We start from the raw sequence: 19050 nt of genomic DNA, 5'->3' as shown, positions 1-19050 counted from the left end.
TTGAAAGGCGCTATTTAAATAAAATGTATTATTATTATTATTATTATTATTTGATTCGTACTTTGAAATATAACTACTTTTTTTCAACATTTCACAACTCCACAAGAACAAAAATACACACAAATACACATGGGGAAACAGTTTGTCTTGAAACAACAACTGCAATCTCTTAATTTCAACTTTATATTCAAAATGATCCATTGCAATTTTTTTCTTAAATTTCTCCCATTGCTCTTTTTTTTCTCATGGTCTGATTTTTGTTTGTTTTCTTTGTTGTCTGTCCAATGGCATATCAAGATGAAATAAATGTAGTACATTAACCTTAGTCACCATTGCCCCCTTCTCTGTTGCCCATACCCACTCAAACTGCAGGACCACCTTTTACCTGAAAATGTCCCTGTTGGGGCATTATAATTAAAACCACAGAAAAAATGCGTTTTATAACCACTAGTGAGATTTGGAAAATATTTAAGTTGTTTTTTTAAAACTTCTGTTGAGCACTAAAAATTGTGAGGATACTCATTTCTAATCTTTTCCCTCTCAGTCTCTTCAAGTAACACCACAAAAGACCCAGCCAATGCCCAGACAATACACGATCAAGCTGCTTTTATGGTCGAGCTCCCTGGAGTGATGTGGACAGCAAATGGGTTACCTGCTTAACCATAAATTCCGCTTCTGTCAGAAGTGTACGGGGACGGCCAAGTTTGCGGGATCATAAAACCAGCTTCAGTGCCCTGCAGCGATTTTGTAGAAAGGCAAGTAGAGACTTGTATCCTTTTTTATATCCTGAAAGCTTCGTCTATAGTTATCGTCTTCTAAATATTCATTTATTAAAACTATCGATAAAATCTATGAAAACGTCTTACTACATATAAAACTGTATCATTTGCATATATAATATTAAAAGTAAATGTAAATGATTCTGCAGCAAGCAGAAGGAGGCTCTTAACATATGATTATAAGCTTCTGCTTTTATTTACATTAGTGTACTTCCTTTTAGAAACTGTCCGTAGGCATGTTAATGTGCTGTTCCCACACTTCTCATCAATGCCTTGCACAGTATGTAAAGCCTGTTGTTTGACAAGGGTCTAACAAAGAGTGACTAATTCCAATTTCCAACGGATCAGGAATATCATGCTGCTTTGTCATGTAGCTAAAGTCAGTGCCAAGGGATTCCTGATGTTGTGTATTCTTGTTCTGAAGGCGAAAGGCGGAGACATACGGGAAATAAGAGCGCAAGTCCCACCAAACACACACAGCAAAAGTCTCCGATTCGTCAAGGTTGTTTAATTGACAGTTTGTCTGTAAAATCAGCAAACAGCATTTAGTCACGAGTGCACTTCACCAGATATCAAAACGCTTAGTCAATATGGCAGACACACAGCAGAAATGGTTTAGGGCCATCACGACGTTGTGAGATCGGCTAATGAGTAGCGCCGCTACGTAACCTATTGCGACACAGGCTTACCCTTGACGGGAAGTGGGTGGTCTTATACCAAGAACCAGACGCACGGTGAGCGAGAAATGGTATCTAAAAATTGTTTAAGTTGTCTAGACACTTGCTGGGTGTACATAAATATACTACGCGGCTAACCAGCATTGTACAAGGACAGTAACGGATAACTTTTACGTAAGTTATGACCGATTTCTTTTGATTGTTTTTGTGGAAACACTACAATTAGCAGGAATGACAATGTGAGTTCGTTGGCTAATGCGACGTGACTGCCGTGGACATGGGTTCCTAGCATCGACGCTAGCTGTTGTTTCGTAGCATCGTAATGAAATCCTAAATTTAAGTGTCTTTGCCACATTATTAGTATCACAGTTATTACTGTTATTACTGTGGTATTACAGTTATTACTAAACGTATGAAAAACTCAGTAAATGATTATTCAGTTTAATTAACTCAACGCTGTACGATACGATGATGCTAAAACAAGCTGCGAAGTTGTGTGTTTGAAACAAAACAGATACAATTCTTTCCTAACTGGTGTTATTTATTTATTTGTGTCTTTCTATATAGTCGTTGTCATCATGGTCTCTGCGGCTGTGCTCCATCTGTGGGTTTTAGCTTGGCTGGCTTCTGTTCTCGCTGCTGGTCAGTATCATCAACAGTACAATTCATCTTTAGTCACTGGGGAGTGTTATCTTTTAGTATACACGCAAGAATGAATCAAAATGGACACTCAGAATGTAGATTGTTTTTGACAACATTTTTAGTGTCATATTTCCTGCTGCCCCAGTGTGGGTATAATAACACACTTTCAGAAGGTTTTTTTAAGCATATTTTACCACGTTCAAGGTAAGGTAATTCAATTGTGAGTAAAAAATACTGGCTGAATTGATATCAGCTCAGTAATAAATACAAGTACTAGTAAACATTGCTGATTACATATTTGAGAAGTATTATCTGTCAAAGGGAAAACGGCGATGCAGCTTCATGTGAGATGTGGACCAAAGGGTTATTTTAGAGGTGATGCAGTTGTTACCTAATAAAAGCCTTTCTTTAGTGCTGCAAAGATGATGCACAAAATAGAGCTTTCTCATCTGATTCCTTGTGTCCTAGCATGTGTGTTTTGTGGCGGTGATAGAGCGAATAATCTTGATTCATTGCTTATTTCTTTATATTGTGGTTCTAGAGAACCAGATTTTGTACTCATTTTTATTGACATATCTTTAAGCATTAGTTCCCCTGGCTTTCTGATGGTCTTTTACAGTTTTCCCTAAGCACTGGCTGCTTCCCCCCCCACTCATTTCACTTTCATTTTCAGTCCAGTCTTTGTTCCTGGCCATTATCATAAGAAGGTTGTTTCTTTTCTTTGTTAAGACCCTTAACACTAAATCATTCAAATATAAAAAGGCACCTAACTTAGTGTTGTCTACACATAACAGACAACTTAGCAAAGAGCCTATTTTAAGTTGCCAGGTTGGTGGACAGTGGAGGACAAAAGAAGTGACAGTCCTAAAACACTATCTACAGTAATTGAAGAGTGTTTGAAAATTATTTCCTTAAAAATAGAAGAAACAAAATCCAGCAAAGACCTGATCAGGTGATCAATCTACTATTTGCTGAAACCTCATCAGTAATGGTCACAATCAATAAGCCACATTTAAGGAGGGAAACAGGACAGAAAGGCTGAGGCAAGCCAAATCATACAAAAAATAGACTCAGAATCAGTTCTGAGCAGTCGTGCTACATGTAACACTGGCTTTATTTGAATGAATTATCTAATTAGTCATCTAGACACTGGTTCTATCCAACTAATGTGAGAGTGGAAACAGTGTTTTGTCATTGACATTGTGTACCAGTTCAAAATGCAAATGAAGTGTTTTGTTTTAACTTTACCTCTGCAGGCCTTTTTTGTAAAGGCTGAGATAAACTGTACTTTTCAAAATTGGGGAATTGAGGTGATTTAAAGAAAAAAAAGAGCAGGCCTCTGGACAGAGAATTCTAATTAAAAAGTTAAAGTTGAAAATACAACACATATATAGTTTTACAAATTTTTTTTTATTACATATGGTTAGTAAGGACAAGTGAGAAAAAGCACATGCAGTTGATATTGAAACAGACAAGCTCAGGTAAGATGGGGAGCAGCATATGGAAAGGAGAGATAGACAGAAGAGCAGTGTGAGACCTAACAGGACCTAAAATTAATTAGTAAAAAAAAAATCTTGATCAGTCGGTTTATTTGTTTATTTATTTTTGCATGAAGAAATTAATGATAGTTTGCTACCTACTACAGACACATGGCTGTCTGTGATGACACCTCAAAAGAGATGTTTCTTTTTTGTCTGTTGTTTTTCTCCAGCCTTGTGTCTGTTGTGTTTGTTGGTGTCAATTTTTTCTGTCATATCATTGTTTTTCTGCTCAGTTTCTGTATGTTATTCTTTACAGAAGAAAATTGATGGTTTCTTACTCCACCTCTACCTTTGAAATGAAGTGATGGTTAAAGCTCTTCCTATTGTCTTTGTAAATTGGCAGCAGATTTGGCAGCTAATGCTTCCCAAATGATTAGGGAAGACTAGCTTCACTACCTAAAGAATTACAATTCTCTGAGAATGTATATGGCCCCTTCCTGATTTCTGACATTTTTGCTTTGTTTTGAGATCTTTTAGCCTGCCTCGCTCTGTCAAACAAGTTCTATTTTTGTTGGTTTTTATCGATCTGGGTGTGACCACCGAAATTAAACTCAGCTTTCTGAAACATATGATTAATCACAGTTAATTCATAATTTATCAAGAACTGAGATAGTGCAAACATTATATTGAAGTTCTTCCTCCCAATGGTGGCACAGGTAGCTATTAGGTTCGTAGGCAATTACCTTTTCACATAGGGCCTTGTTGGTTTTGATATCTTTATTTCCTTTATAATTCAAATAATTTACAAAATCAATTTTGTATTTACCTGGGTTTTCTTTGTTTAAAATACAGTTTGTTTGATGATTTCAAACGTAAGCGTGAATGATGCGCAAAAAAAATAAGCATTTATGGTAAAGGTTAAATAATTTTGTACTTCATATGTACAGATGTTTGGGGGCCATCAGAATCCCTCCAGCTTTCTCTGTTTCAGGGAAGCTAGTTACAAGCCAGCATGATGAGCACAACGTTTTAGCTATGCCCACCTCCACCTCAACCTTATATATCCCAAAAGTTGGGAAATTGTAACTGCAATGTTAATTATGTAATGACTGTAAAGACATTGTGCTGTACTGTAACTAGTGTAAAAGATGATTATTTTTCTGACTTGGTATAACCATGGACACCATGTGTGTCCATGTTGCCGTGACAGGCGGAGTTTAATGTTGCATTAAAAAGAGGAATGTGGTCACGTCTCATCACACTTAGCAGCAGATGTTCCTATTGTGGTTGTATTGCTTAGACTGTGACAGGAACTGTGGGTAATTTGATGGCTCAGACTCACAGAAATGTATTAATAATCTTGTTGCTGACACAAGCACAGTGCTCATCAGCTATATTTTTCTGAGTTTTACTCTGCATGTGGGTTTACTTTTTTTTTTTGTGTGTGTTTGGTTTTTTGTTTTGACCTTCAGAAGACGACTATCATTTGGTGATAGCCCCACAGTCTCCAGTGGTTCAGATTGGGTCTAACTTGACAGCTATCTGCATGATCAACAACACAACTGAAGTCACAGCAGATGATCTCTACTGGAAGCTTTCTGAAATTATACCCAAAGAACATTACATCAAGATCAACAGTTCAGCACTTAATGTCACTGTCACCATCAGAAGTGAAAAGTCTGAATGGTTATTTTGCAGCTGCAAGACAGAGTCACACTATGTTGTCCTAAACAGGGGCAAATTTACTCATGGGATTTGGCTGAGGAAAGGCTGTAAGTTCTTATTGTCATAACTTGAAAATCTATTGCTGTTTTTACCCAAATGCAGCTATAACTCTTTTTTTTTTTTCGATCGGTTGTGATAACAGTAGTTTGTTTTCCTTTCTGTGTTTCCAATAGTATATGATGACAGAATTATTAGCCCCCCTATGAAAATTTAATTTTCAAGTATTCAAGTATTTTCCAAGTGCTGTGAAACACAGCTTTTCCAAATATCTTGGTTTTATTTTGGATATCTATATTATTTTACTTTGCACACAGAAACAAAATTAGTTAAGACAAACTAATACCAGGGTTAAAATGATTAACCCTGATGCTATTAGTCAATTGTGTATCATTTTTTGGAGAAAACAGCCTGTAGTGTTGTCTTGATGTATGTTGAATCATACAGGCAAGGAAATGCCAAAAATGTTCATCTGGCTGTAGTGTTTAAAATGGGAGAAACGTTGATACCATAGATGTATCTGGAGGCTGAAGGGTACCACTGGCCGTTGCCAGTATTTATTTATTTTTGGGGGGTGAAATACTTCTTATTGTGGGCTAATATAAATACTTAATGCTGTTTTCTAAATAAAACTAGTCTGTTAAGAAATACTATGTTGAAAATCCCTTTCTCTGTTAAAAAGCAAACAGCAAAACTTTGATAAAAACTTTGAATTTCATAAAGGGGTAATTATTTTGTCCTCATTTGTAAGCTGAATTTAAATTTAATATATATATATATATAAACCACCTGATAATGATACAGAAAAAATGCACTGAAAATTGTAATTTTGTGGCATGCAGAGATAAACTTTGTGAGTTTAGTTTTTGTTTTGTTTAAATATCAGATCGCCCGGAGAAGCCAAAGAATCTGTCCTGTATAGCAGTTCAGGAGAGCGACACTATCTCATCAAACATCAAATGTCAGTGGGAAGCAGTAGGACATCAAACGGAAGCTGTCCCTACAAATTATACACTGTTTATTAGACAAACGGGGTGAGTACACGCTTCATGAATCATTACTTTTTTTGTTTACAATTCTGTTTTTCATTCATTATGGTGAAACTAAGTCAAGCTGTATGTTAAAGCCAGCTCATCACAGTAGTGTTGTATTACATTTTTATGTTCCTGGTATGGACAATTTAAACATGTAATGTCTGTCAGTGTCAAGTTGTATAGCCACACGGCCACAATCAAATATGAACACACGAAACATGGGCACCTTGACACATAGGGGGTAATTTATCCTGACCACTTAATCTAACATGCATGTGTTTGGACTGTGGGAGGAAGCTAGAGTACCTCAAGAGAACCCATGCAGGGGCAAAGAGACCATGCATACCCTGCTTGTGCAAATCTTTGCACCATTATGCCACCTAAATGTAATGTGACTTTTTAAACTAGTAATGAATACCAGTTGTCAAGCTTTGTGTAGGTTTTACTGTCAAGTAAATTGTCTTCTACTTCTTTTTTTAGTGATAAAATTTATACTGCATCAATATTAGGGCCAGTAAACAAAACCACAGTGGATCTGAATCTCTTTCCTCATCATATGGAACTGGAGATTTGGGTGGTGGCACAAAATGAACTTGGAAAAGAAGAGTCTGAACATCTGATAAAGCTTGCTAATTGCTTTGGTAAGTAAATAGTACATTTGATTATTATGTTTAACATATTTGCATGTTCTGAGCCAGTAGTCTAAAACGTATATTCAGATTAAGTGATGTTGATTGTCTTGAATTCTGTGTGTGTGTGTGTGTGTGTGTGTGTGTGTGTGTGTGTGTGTGTGTGTGTGTGTGTGTGTGACAGTAAAAACAAAGCCTCCATCCGTCGCAGTCATTTCAGAGGCAGTTTTTCCCACCTCCCTTGTGATGAGCTGGAATTCTTCTATTGATAAAAGTTATCTGGAAACGATATATGAAATTAGATTCTGCCCATTGGGATCTCAAAAGTGGTTTTATGTAAGTATGTTTGTATACCCTTCCATCAAAAATTGCCATTGTAAAAGACAATATTACCATATTTCTAAAAGATTCAAACTATTGTGTAAACCTGTAAATCAGTTAAGATTCCAGTGTTGTGTTATGTATTAATGAACAAATCTGCAGAAATTGTATTACTGACAATTTTAAGAAAATCTGATTTAGTTTCATGACATGTTGAATCTGTTCTCCACAAAGCTCTTGAGAGTGATTGAGAATGAAGGTTTACTTTAGCACAGTAATATGTTTTTTTGTGTTCTATACAACCTTCTACAGTGTCCCTGTACAGTGTGTACACCATTTTATCTTTGTAGCACTTGCTCAAGGTGCTCAAATGGTAACACAGTGGCTCTGTGGTTAGTACTGTTGCCTCAAAGCAAGAGGGTCCTGTATTTGCTGAAATCTTAGAGTCTTAATATTTTAAATGTGATTCTTCTCAGACTGGTACATATTAACTCTTGTTTTATTTTTAAGTGACATATGGTTTATGTTTTTAGGTACCTCTGGCAGACACTTCGAGGTATATACAGTCCTTTAGACTCCAGAACCTGCAACCAGACACAGTTTATGTCACTCAGGTACGGTGCAAATATAATAATAATAACAAGCACTGTGGTTACTGGAGTGACTGGAGTAGCAACGTTACCGAGAGAACACCAGAGGATTGTGAGTATTATGAATTCCAGTTCGGACTAGTTTCAGTAAAAGCATTTCATCAAATGAAATATTTTGCTACAGACAATTAGCACAGTTATGATTAATAAATTGTTCACTTAATACTATGTTATACACGATGAATAAACTATTCAGACTCTGAAGTCCTCAAGAGCTTTTTGTATCCAAAAGCATAAAGATTGAAAATAAAAACCTCTGGCAGTGAGAAGATTTACTGAACCTGTGAAACTGCATACATTGTCCACCCATGTGTTTACGGGTTCTTTTGTCCTTTTGATAAACTAAAAGATTTAATATTCTGTTCTTTTTCTTTTACCTAGTACCAAAAAGTAAACCAGATGTATGGATAATCACGTCGGAGGAAGGCCTAAATAAACGACAAATTGAGTTCATTTGTAAGGTAAATTTCCATCACATTCAATTTAACATTTAAAAACAGTTTTATCTAACAATACTCCTGTTGTCATAAGCACAAAGCATTAGAATTTATTTGACATGAAAGGTTTAACATAAATGATAGACATTCTACAGATGGACCAAAACATTTAGATACATTTTTAACTGAACTGAACCAGTTAAAAACACAAACAAAAGGAACTATTGCTGCCAACCCTAACTCACCACAGCCAACATGTTAGAACAGACTGTCATAGACTATTTTCATAGTCTTCAGTATAGTTAATTATAGTTAAAATATTTTATTCATTATAGCAAGCAGTTTGATGAATGGCTAGATCAATAAAATTTTAACAGAATAGAATGAATGAGTTGGACAGATTGCGATATAGTCCTGGATATAGTCAATGGTTTGAATAACAGATTTAAAAATTGGAATACGAGAGGTCATTTAATAATATTTGTTCTTTTCTTTCAGACACACTAAAGATTTCCTTAATTTTTATGTATAGCCTTATTCGGATAATATAACAATCCAGTTTAAAAATCATCTTATTTTATTGTCACACCAAGTTGTAGATTTGCACTTTGCACCAGTTGTTGTAATTGCATATGTTTGCTTTTCAAATATATGCTACTAACAGGCAAGTTACATATTGTAACATCAACAGTGTTAACATAGATAAAGGGTGTTTCTCTCATCTCTTGTTTATTTTTTAAGGCATAATTTGATATTTGTGGCTATACCAAAATTTTGGCAAGTAACTAATATCAGCCAATATATTGGCCCCACAGATTTATCTGTCGGGCTCTATTGAACACACTGTTCAGTGTGATAAATAACATAAATAATTTTGTTTCATAGACACACTGGCATTTTGGGGTTTTTTTTAGCATTTATGCTAGCCCTTCTTAGGCCCTGGGACCATTTTTGGTCCCTTTAGTTTTTCAGTTACAAGCCATTTGCACTGTGTTGAATGGAATATAGCCAAATTCTCTAAAAAAAAGTTTGGCATAATTTCATTTCAAAATTCAAGTCTGACTTCCTTAAATTAGCTTCAGTGGCTAAGCTAACAATACACATCCTCTTAGAGCCCTAGGGACCATTTTTGGCCCATTGACTTCCATTATAAACGCTATTTTTCACTGCAGAATTATTACCGTTAATGTCTTGGTGATTACTTATGTTTCCCTTTCGTTTTGGTCTATGAGCCTTAGAGTTGTAATTTTTTTATTTGTCCACCGGGTGGCGCCCTTGCTCCACATTTGATCCCTGCTGGAAAACAGCGGGCTGCTTGGACAGACCTGCCGGAAATGAAGCCTCATTTCCGGCGTGCAGCAGCGGCTTCGCCCGCTGATCGGGCGGGACCATTTTTTGGTCCCTAGTATTTAGTATTTATTTATTTATTGTCATTGTCAAGAACAATGAAATTGCGTTTGGGGCTTCCATACAACCCAAAAAAAAGAAGAAAATAATAAATACCCCTTAAAACCCAAGTGTACATATTTAACCCAGTGTGACTCCAATGCAATAAGACAATCCTTAGCAATAATGTTCGTAGAAATTCAGACAAAGACCTGAGAAACATGACAAAATACAACAATGCAACCCATTCAATATTATTGTACTGTGAGATATGATATCAGATATGATAGTTATCTATTTAAGAAAGGGGGGGGGGGGGGCAGGAGGGGGAAGAGAATAAAGATATGATGCACCAATGCAGACCAGTTCATTGCTATTAAGAAGTTGGATATGGTTATTGTCCGTGAGAGGGGGGCAGAGAGTTCAGGAGCCTCACAGCCTGTGGATACAGGCTGTTGGCCAGTCTGGATGTTCTGGCCTGTATAGACCTGTACCTTCTCCCTTAGAGCAGCAGATGGAAAAGGTGGCGCGCAGGGTGATGTTGGTCCCGCAGGATACTGTGCACCCTCCTCAGACAGCGAGTGGGGAAGATGTTACTGATCTCTGGCAGACTTGTTCCAATAATTCTGCCAGCTTCTTTCACCACCCGCTGGAGTGCTTGCTGATCGGCCTTGGTGCAGCTGGGGAACCACACTAGAAATCCATACGTCAGAACGCTGCTGATGGCACAGTTGTAGAAGTTCAACATCAGAGATCTGGGAATGTGTGCGCTCCGCAGTCTCCTCAGGTAGTAGAGGCGCTGTTGGGCCTTCCGTACAACTGAGGTGATATGGTTGCCCCAGGACAGGTCCTCGGTCACAGTTACCCCCAAGAATTTAAAACTGCTCACCCTCTCCACCGCCTCACTGCCAATGAAGAGAGGCAGATGGTTGTTATGACCCCTCTTCCGGAAATCTACAATGATCTCCTTGGTCTTTTTGGTGTTTAAGACCAAGTTATTGTCGTGGCACCATGACTCTAGTTGTTGCACCTCTGTCCTATAGTTTGTCTCATCATTGTTGGATATAAGTCCGAGCACTGTAGTGTCATCTGCAAACTTAACAATGAGATTGGACGCGCAGGAGGAAATACAGTCATGGGTGAAGAGAGTGTATAGCAGAGGGCTCAGAACACACCCCTGAGGGGCACCGGTGTTGACCACAAGGGTGGAAGAGGTGTTCTTACCCACTCTGACACTCTGTCTACGGTTAGTGAGGAAGTCCACAATCCAGTTGCACAGAGAGGAGTTAAGTCCCAGTTGGTGGAGTTTGGGACGGAGTTTGTATGGCCGGATGGTATTAAAAGCCGAGCTGTAGTCTACAAAGAGGAGCCGTGCATAGGTGTTCCTGTGTTCCAAGTGCTTCAGTAATGTGTGCAGCACTGTGGCGATCGCATCCTCGGTTGACCGGTTCTCCCTGTATGCAAACTGGTGCGAGTCCAGGGATGGTGGAAAAGCAGCTCTGATGTGTTTAATGACCAGTCTCTCCAGGCATTTGGCGGGAATGGGGGTGAGTGCCACAGGTCTGAAATCGTTCAGACATGTGACATTTGACTGTTTTGGGATGGGAACGATGGTTGCTGCTTTGAAACAGGATGGTACCAGTGAACAGGACAACGAGGTGTTATATATAGAGGTGAAGACGTCCGCCAGGTCCGCAGCACAGTCTTTTAGCACCCGGCCCAGCACTCCATCCGGCCCGGCCGCCTTCCTGGTGTTAATGCTCCGGAACACACGCCTCAGCTCATGAGTGCTCAGGACCGGAGCAGGGTCGGTTGAGGGGAGAGGGGACAGGACAGGGTCGGTGTTCTCCCTGTCAAAACGGGCATAAAAGAGATTTAGATCCTCAGCCAGAGTAGAACTGTCGGCTGAGGGTGATGGTGTTCTTCTTTTGTAGTCCGTGATAGCCCTGATGCCCTCCCAGACCTGCCTTGGGTTTGTGTTGTTCTCAAACCTGGCCTCGATACGCTCGATAGGACCATGAGAGGGTGCATTTTTTTTTAGTCATCAGGAAATGATGTATTTGTTGTCACGTGGTATCGGACGTGTGGGCTGGAAAAAGCAGTCCCCGGTGATCGTGCCCCGGTGATCGTCGCGACTTACCCCGGCAACATGCACTTATTTCGGCCTAGAGGAGGAGCATTTGCCGCCTGGAGACCATTTTCTGGTCCTGAAAAAAAAAAAAAAAAGGCGATCGAAATGAATGTTGGTGCCAATCTTTAGTCCATCTAAAGGCCTAATTATAATAACAATTGAATATTACCTCAAATGGTTTTTTTGGAAAATATTCAAGTTTTATGTTTTTTGGGGCAAAAAAAGCAGTGCGCTCATGTGACGAAACCGGGATATAAAGGGTTAAAATCCGCGAAATGTAATTAAAACTTGACATGAATATTTCAAGGAGAAGTAGGTCTAAAAGATTGGCTAATTTAAAGTGGAATAAAATATTAATATATAAATTTTTTATAGCACTTTTTTGGGCGTGGTCGATTAGGACCGATAGTGTGTGCATTTTATGAAATGCGCTCCTGCAAAAAAAATAAAAGTGGATCGAAATGAATGTTAGTGCCAATCTTTGGTCCATCTAAAGGCCTAATTATAATAACAAACAAATATTACTTCAAATGTTTTTTTTGGAAAATATTTAGTTTTTTGTTTTTTGGAGCTAAAAAAACAGGGCGCTCATGTAATAAAACTGGGATTTAAAGGGTTAAAACAACGAAAATATAATTAAAACTTTATATGAATATTTCAGGGAGAAGTAGTTTTAAAAGACTGACCAATTTAAAGTGGAAAAAAATATGAATATATAATCTTTTTATTGCACTTTTGGGGCGGGACCATTTTTGGTCCCCAGGGCTCTAAAGGGATGCATTTTTAAGGGCCAGCCAAGGGCTAGCAGTCATGTTGGTTGTTTTTGTGTAATAATGAGAACTGTCTGCATACTGTCTGCAACTTTGCTCATCCAGGATCCAGAGTTTTCCAATGGGAGGATAAGAAGATTTAACATAACGATTGAGAAACAAAAGGATAGTATCAGGAATGGAACTTGGGAGATTATTCCAGTGAACAGAAGTCTGACAGATGGCAGCTCAAGTAAAAAACAGATCACTCCACTAAAAACGATTACCTTGGATGATGAGGAGTCTGTGACCGTGTATGTCACAGCCATAAATTCTGTGGGGGCATCTCCTCAGGCAAAGTTGATCATTTCCCGCAAAACACGGGGTAAGTGTCCATGTTGAATTTACAGGCGTGACATTTAGACACAACTGTGACATATAATCTAAAGCAGTCCAGATAATATTTTCGGCATAAAATCACACACACAAATTAGAATGTTCTTGATTAATAAGTAACAGTAACAGAGACGTACGATGGTATCCAAAGGGACCCAGCAGCAACCATGAACCAGGATGCCATGTGGTTTATGATCATAATTTTTAACTCTCAGCTGTTTGCGAAGCCCCAGGTATAAAACTGCAGTTAACAGAATCAGTATAGTGGTGTGAGTAATGTATGATTATATGCCTAGTATACACATAGTAGATAATTTCAGAACTTTAACTCAAAGTTCTTAGCAGGTTTTAACTCGAGGTCAGATGAGTTTTATAATTTACTAAATGTAGTTTATTCACTAAGTCTGGTCCAAATCAAGACCCAATGTATGACAAATTGGGCTATGGTTATATTTGTTATTTCATGTGTGTGTGTGTCTGTTACAGAACCTCCTGCAGTGGAAAAAACGGAGGTACAGTCCCATAACGGTCAGCTGTTTCTTTCATGGAAACCCCCTAACAGAACAGTGTCCAAGTATGTGGTGGAATGGGACAGTGATGGTGAGAGAAACTGGCAGAGGGAAAATGGAAAAACAAACTACACTGCAATTAAAGGTATTTTTTCTGTTTTTCTGAGGGTTTAGGAAACAAAAAGTTGTTGTACAACCCTCTTGAAGAAATATGGAATAACCACGTTTGGAGAATGTTCATTTAGTTGTTTAAAGGCATATGGCACCCATCATAAAATCTCTCTCGTGTCATGGCTGTTGTTGAAGCTGTTGTTTAGTTTGAGCTGTCATAAAGAGGAGACTGACTGTACTGTGCAGATGGCACTTTAGGTAGATCTTTTTAAAAAGCGATAAAAAGGTGGAGTCAAAAAGCTAGTCTCTGATTTCATTGTTTAATGATAATGATATGGTGTTATAAAGAGTCAAGTTTCTTATTGATAAGCAACACAAATGATAAATATGTTATAGTGACTTTAATACAACCTTGTTAAAGCAAGAAAGTATTCTCTTGTAACAAGGAATTAATATATTTTGCATACACTGCAGCGGATCTTAAAGCAAAACCTTTAAGTTAACTTTTACTATGGCTGCTAATACTAATAGCTTCTGTTGCTTTACTCTAACTGCATGTTGTATAAGATTGCTATTAATTAAAGAGTGCTTTTCCCCCCTTTTTTAACCTTGATGTCAAATCTAGGGGACCTTAAGCAATTTGTTCTATACAGAATATCAGTGTACCCTATATATGGCGAACTGGTTGGGAAGCCAGTCCTTGAACGAGCCTATTTTGAACAAGGAGGTAAGAGATCATACTTGTCAATTAATCAATAGTAAACCATTGTATTTTGAATTGTTGTGGATATTATAATTTGAATAATGCTGTTAATCTCGTAAAATTGATGTTAACGCCATAACCGTTATAATGTCATTTTAACGAGATTGTATAGAATGCATTTGATGATTCTATGCAAAATTTTTATATTAATCATTTGACAAGTTATATATTGTCTATCAGTTATTTCCACAGAGATGTTCTTAAAGTCAGTTTGTTGTTATTTTTATTTTTTTGTACAGTTCCATCACAAGGCCCTATTGTTAACCTGAGTGGTGACCCAGGATGTTACACAGCCAAGCTGGAGTGGGATGAGATTCCTCTGATAAAACGACGCGGCTTCATCACAAACTACACAATATACTATCGAAGTGGGACTGAAACTCGTGGTATCTACTGGTTCCATGTTGTGCTGAACTGTTAGGTTAGCTTTTTAAAATGAAAACACTCAATTGCCAGGCTAACCTTTGATTTCTGTTGTTCTTTCTTGCAGGCATAACTGTGCCAGCTAACACCACCTCATACACTTTGACATCATTATCACGCAACACAAAGTATGACATTTGGATAAAGGCTTCAACTATCAGAGGCTCAGTCAATGGCTCTAACCACTCGTTCACTACTCTGAAATATGGTCAGTACATGATCCAACTAGTTGAGAAATGTCACAAAGTCAGTTTTACCTTTTCCAAAGTGTCTGTGTAGGGTCTCAGTCAATCGAGGTGTTGTAATCTTGAGAGATTGAAAAGAAGGCTACTGGAGCGTCTTGGATGAGAGGCTAATTGAAGTTTAGATTTTTACCATTGGTTTTTGAATTGCTGTTAACCCTTTGTCTTATCTATATATCTTTTTCACCTCACAGCACCAGGAGAAATTGAAGGCATTGTGGTAGGAGTGAGCCTTGGGTTTCTGTTTGTTGTTCTCATGACCATGCTGCTCTGTTTCTGCAAAAAAGATGTGTAAGTTACCCATAAATATCTCTTGGGATGTTTACCGCCTCTCAGTGAATGGCTGTAAACTGAACACGTACATCTAGGGTTTCCATTTACTCTTTGTTGCATCTTACCTTTTCCAAGACTGCAGGCATTTTAATGTGCCTTTGGGTGTACAGCACTTTAGTCATTGGATGAGGCACATAATACTAGTTTATTTTGAGCATACCAATCTTAAAAATTGTAAACATTCATTACTTCATACACAATATTCATCATAATAGCTCCACTGAAACTGTGATTTCAATATTTTTGGAGTTATTGTATTTTTCTATATAAGTATGTTTTGTTTTTTTCTTTTCTACAGGATCAAGGACAACTTTTGGCCTCAGATTCCAAATCCCGGAGATAGCACCATTGGAAACTGGTCTCCAGATTATCCTTTGAAAGTAAGAGTTTCACATTAGTGCATAGGTGTCAAACTCTGGCCCGCGGGCCAAATGTAATTAGGCTGCAGGCCAAATTTGGCGAAGCCATACCAAATTACTATTAGAGCTGGCCTACTGGTATTATACAGCTAATATATATATTGTTTAGTATTAAGCTTTGTTTGTTCCATATTCAGTTTTTCAGCAAAACGTGTTTGAGTCCATAAGAAAAGATTCATTCTTATATCTGGAGGAATAAATATCTTTCAATAAATATTAACGTTAGCCCGCGACTTTGTTCCAGTTTTGAATTTTGGCCCACTGTGTATTTGAGTTTGACACCCCTGCATTAGTGTGTCAGCATGACCAGAATAATGGTAATAAAAAAAATATTAAACCACCAGGACATAGCACAAATGATTGCTTGCATAAAGCAGATTGCTCATTCTCAACCCTGTTTGTCATCACTGCATAGACATTTCTGTTAGCTAATGACACTTGCCTCATACAACAAGGTCAGAGTACTGAGTGAAGAACTGTCTTCCATGTTTCGTGTCATGCATAAAATGTCAGCTGAAAGCATTGCAGGTACAGCTTTCAGAGAGGTCCAGTGACTAAAAGAATTACCCCATTAATAGTGTCCTAATTTACAAATCCCTTTCATAGGAGAGGAAGCACAGAGGTGTCAAACTAACAAGCTTTTTTTTATTGAAACATTTTTGCCTCTATTGGATAGTGGAGCAGTGCAGATAGAGAAGAAAGTGGTGAGGGAGGGGGAAAACTTGCAGCAAAGGGCCACGGTTTGAACTCGAACCTGGGCTGTACTTTGGCCAAGTGGCATGTGGATGCCTGCTGAAGCACTGAGTTACAGTGGCACGGCAAAATTAGGCTTTAAAACTGACTAATATGTCTTTATCTGTAGATAGCTTAATACTGTCCCGTTTTGTATTTAATCAGATGCATTTCTCTTTTGCTTTCTTTTTCTACAGGCAGAGGCACCAAGAGAGAACTGTCTATCTGGCATCAGTGTGCTTAATGTGGATGTTTGTGATGCAAAGTGTGTATTTGAGGAGGACAAGGCAAGTCTGCCTCTGAAAAAGGACAAGTATCTGTCTGAGGAGCACAGCAGTGGAATCGGTGGCTCCTCCTGCATGTCCTCACCTCGACAGAGTGTGTCTGACAGTGATGAGGGTGGTGATATGGCTGACACCACGGCCAGCACTATTCAGTACTCCTCTGTAGTCGCCTCCAGTGGTTACAAGGGCCAGAACCCAAGCTCTCTGCCCCAGCAGTCCATTTTTTCACGGTCTGAGTCCACACAGCCACTGCTGGACTGTGAAGAGAACCATGACACCATGGTGCAGGAGGGCAGCAGACAGTGTTTCCTGAGACAGCCCTGCTTTACTCACAATGCAGGGAATGAAAATGCCACCGACAGTAATGACTTCAACCCGTTGGAGATGGAGCAGCAAGAGGTGCTGGACTTCTGTCCCCTGGAAGAAGACACTGAACACACAGCACCTGCAGATTGCCAATCTGATGACTGGATACCAGCACCGGTCTCCAGCTACATGCCTCAGCTGGGTGGCTACAGGCCACAGTAAGAACTCAGATGGCTCGTCTGATACATGCATCACCTACATATGTGGTCTTGTGCCTTTGTTAGTCCTGGGTGTTTATTTAAAGTATTGAACAAATCCCAGTATATCTTTTGCACTTAATCAAATGTAAATAGTCCCATTATATTACACTGTAAAGAGTAATGTGAATTAGAGCTTGCGGTTGTCGTTTGCACGCTTTACTCTCACAAGGAAAAATTACATAGCCAGTTCTTTGTAAATAAAACAACATCTTCAACATAATGACGAAATACAATTTTATACTAACATAAACTGCTAATGGCATGCCAGACTGCTCAGTGCAGCCTAATGTCCTTAATCTCACTTGAATTTTAATTTTTAAGTGACAGTTTATAGCTGAATGTAAAGTCTTATGTTTTTATTGCATTTATTGAAGGCACCATGAAGCTCTTAAAATGTTGAAACTGTTGTTTTTCAGTTTTCCTAATGTTAATTCCAGATGTTGTTGGAAGATGTGTTTTCTCACCTAAGGCTGTGTCAAAGCAAGCATTATATCTTAATTTGTTGTATCACAATGTTAAAACAATTTGGAATACCGTGTGGTCATAAACAGCATTGCTTCAGCTCTGATCAATCACTGCTGATTGTATTTCTTTTTCAAATGTCACCATGCTAAAGCTTAACAATAAAACATGAAGGGAAGTCAGTAAGCTTCGTTTTTTTTATTTTTGCTAGACATTCCAATGAACTGCTTTGAGTCACACGTAAGTAACCTGGGAGATGCCTAATTGCTTGCTTATGGGGTACATTCTGAGATGAAGGAAACTGGATTCTCTCTTCCAGAGTTTCTTGCTGACTACTTGCCTCCTGCTGCACTGGAAGTAGAACATTGACAGCATATAGTGGAGCCAGTAATCTAACTTTACATTTATATCTACATTTTATAAATGTTGGAAGTCCCAGTGAGACAAGTTTGTGGACACCAGGACACTTCCTAATATGAGTGATCATCCTAGAAGGACCTTAGTCAAGGAGGTGACTAAAAACCTAATGGGCACTCTGACAGAATTTCAGCGTTGCTCTGTGGAGCAAGGAGAACCTTTCATTAACTATTTCTGCAGCACTCCAATAATCAGGTGTATATGGTATATGCAGTGTTGGTCAAGTTAGTTGAAAAAAGTAATCAGTAACTAATTACTGATTACTTCCCCAAAAAAGCAATCCAGTTTACTGATTACTTATTTTCAAAAGTAATTAGTTACTTAGTTACTTTTTAAAAACACGATTTACAACCTGAATAGGTGATAAAGCGAAAGGTCTTTCAGCCCAATTCTACTTTTTCTGTATAATCCATCATACAAAATGTAATCAAATGGCAAAGTCTCTTTTTTTAAACTTGTTTTATCAGTTTTAATCTTTTAACTTTACAGGGAGTGCAGAATTATTAGGCAAATGAGTATTTTGTCCACATCATCCTCTTCATGCATGTTGTCTTACTTTTCCTTTTCTTTGGCAAAATGGGTCAAAAGAAGGACTTGACAGGCTCAGAAAAGTCAAAAATAGTGAGATATCTTGCAGAGGGATGCAGCAGTCTCAAAACTGCAAAGCTTCTGAAGCGTGATCATCGAACAATCAAGCGTTTCATTCAAAATAGTCAACAGGGTCGCAAGAAGCGTGTGGAAAAACCAAGGTGCAA

The 19050-nt window shown here is 38.3% G+C and overlaps 1 protein-coding gene across 7 annotated transcripts; it reads left to right on the top strand.

Moving 5' to 3' along the window:
* The first annotated feature begins 1474 nt into the window (after positions 1-1474).
* On the top strand, positions 1475-18050 carry il6st (interleukin 6 cytokine family signal transduce). 7 transcript variants are annotated; one of them, XM_085360068.1, is made up of 16 exons: positions 1475-1513; positions 2024-2098; positions 5055-5351; positions 6188-6335; positions 6816-6976; positions 7149-7300; positions 7819-7987; positions 8317-8396; positions 12765-13023; positions 13521-13688; positions 14280-14381; positions 14657-14803; positions 14908-15048; positions 15277-15373; positions 15714-15795; positions 16764-18050. In XM_085360068.1, the coding sequence occupies exons 2-16, from the start codon at positions 2035-2037 to the stop codon at positions 17376-17378; spliced, it is 2682 nt and encodes an 893-aa protein (XP_085216194.1). In that variant the 5' UTR covers positions 1475-1513; positions 2024-2034; the 3' UTR covers positions 17379-18050. The 7 variants fall into 7 exon arrangements, with proteins under 7 accessions (XP_085216194.1, XP_085216188.1, XP_085216189.1 ...); XM_085360062.1 differs by having other exon boundaries at positions 5052-5351; XM_085360063.1 differs by having other exon boundaries at positions 1482-1527; positions 5052-5351.
* The last annotated feature ends 1000 nt before the right edge of the window (positions 18051-19050 follow it).

This window comes from Diplotaxodon limnothrissa, linkage group LG7 (assembly GCF_057381915.1).
Source record: "Diplotaxodon limnothrissa isolate DT_005_m linkage group LG7, D_limnothrissa_male_GT1.1, whole genome shotgun sequence".
Classification (NCBI taxonomy): Eukaryota; Metazoa; Chordata; class Actinopteri; order Cichliformes; family Cichlidae; genus Diplotaxodon; species Diplotaxodon limnothrissa.
Note: the sequence above shows the minus strand (reverse complement) of the source record. Positions and strands in the feature narration are given on the sequence as shown.

What these genes read in the sequence shown, in the direction of transcription:
- il6st (XM_085360062.1), top strand. Translation starts at nt 2,035, where the DNA reads ATGGTCTCTGCGGCTGTGCTCCATCTGTGGGTTTTAGCTTGGCTGGCT. An exon ending in AAACTACACTGCAATTAAAG is followed by an intron (nt 13,689 to 14,279) that starts GTATTTTTTCTG and finishes TGTCAAATCTAG; the next exon opens with GGGACCTTAAGCAATTTGTT. An exon ending in AGCCTATTTTGAACAAGGAG is followed by an intron (nt 14,382 to 14,656) that starts GTAAGAGATCAT and finishes TTTTTTGTACAG; the next exon opens with TTCCATCACAAGGCCCTATT.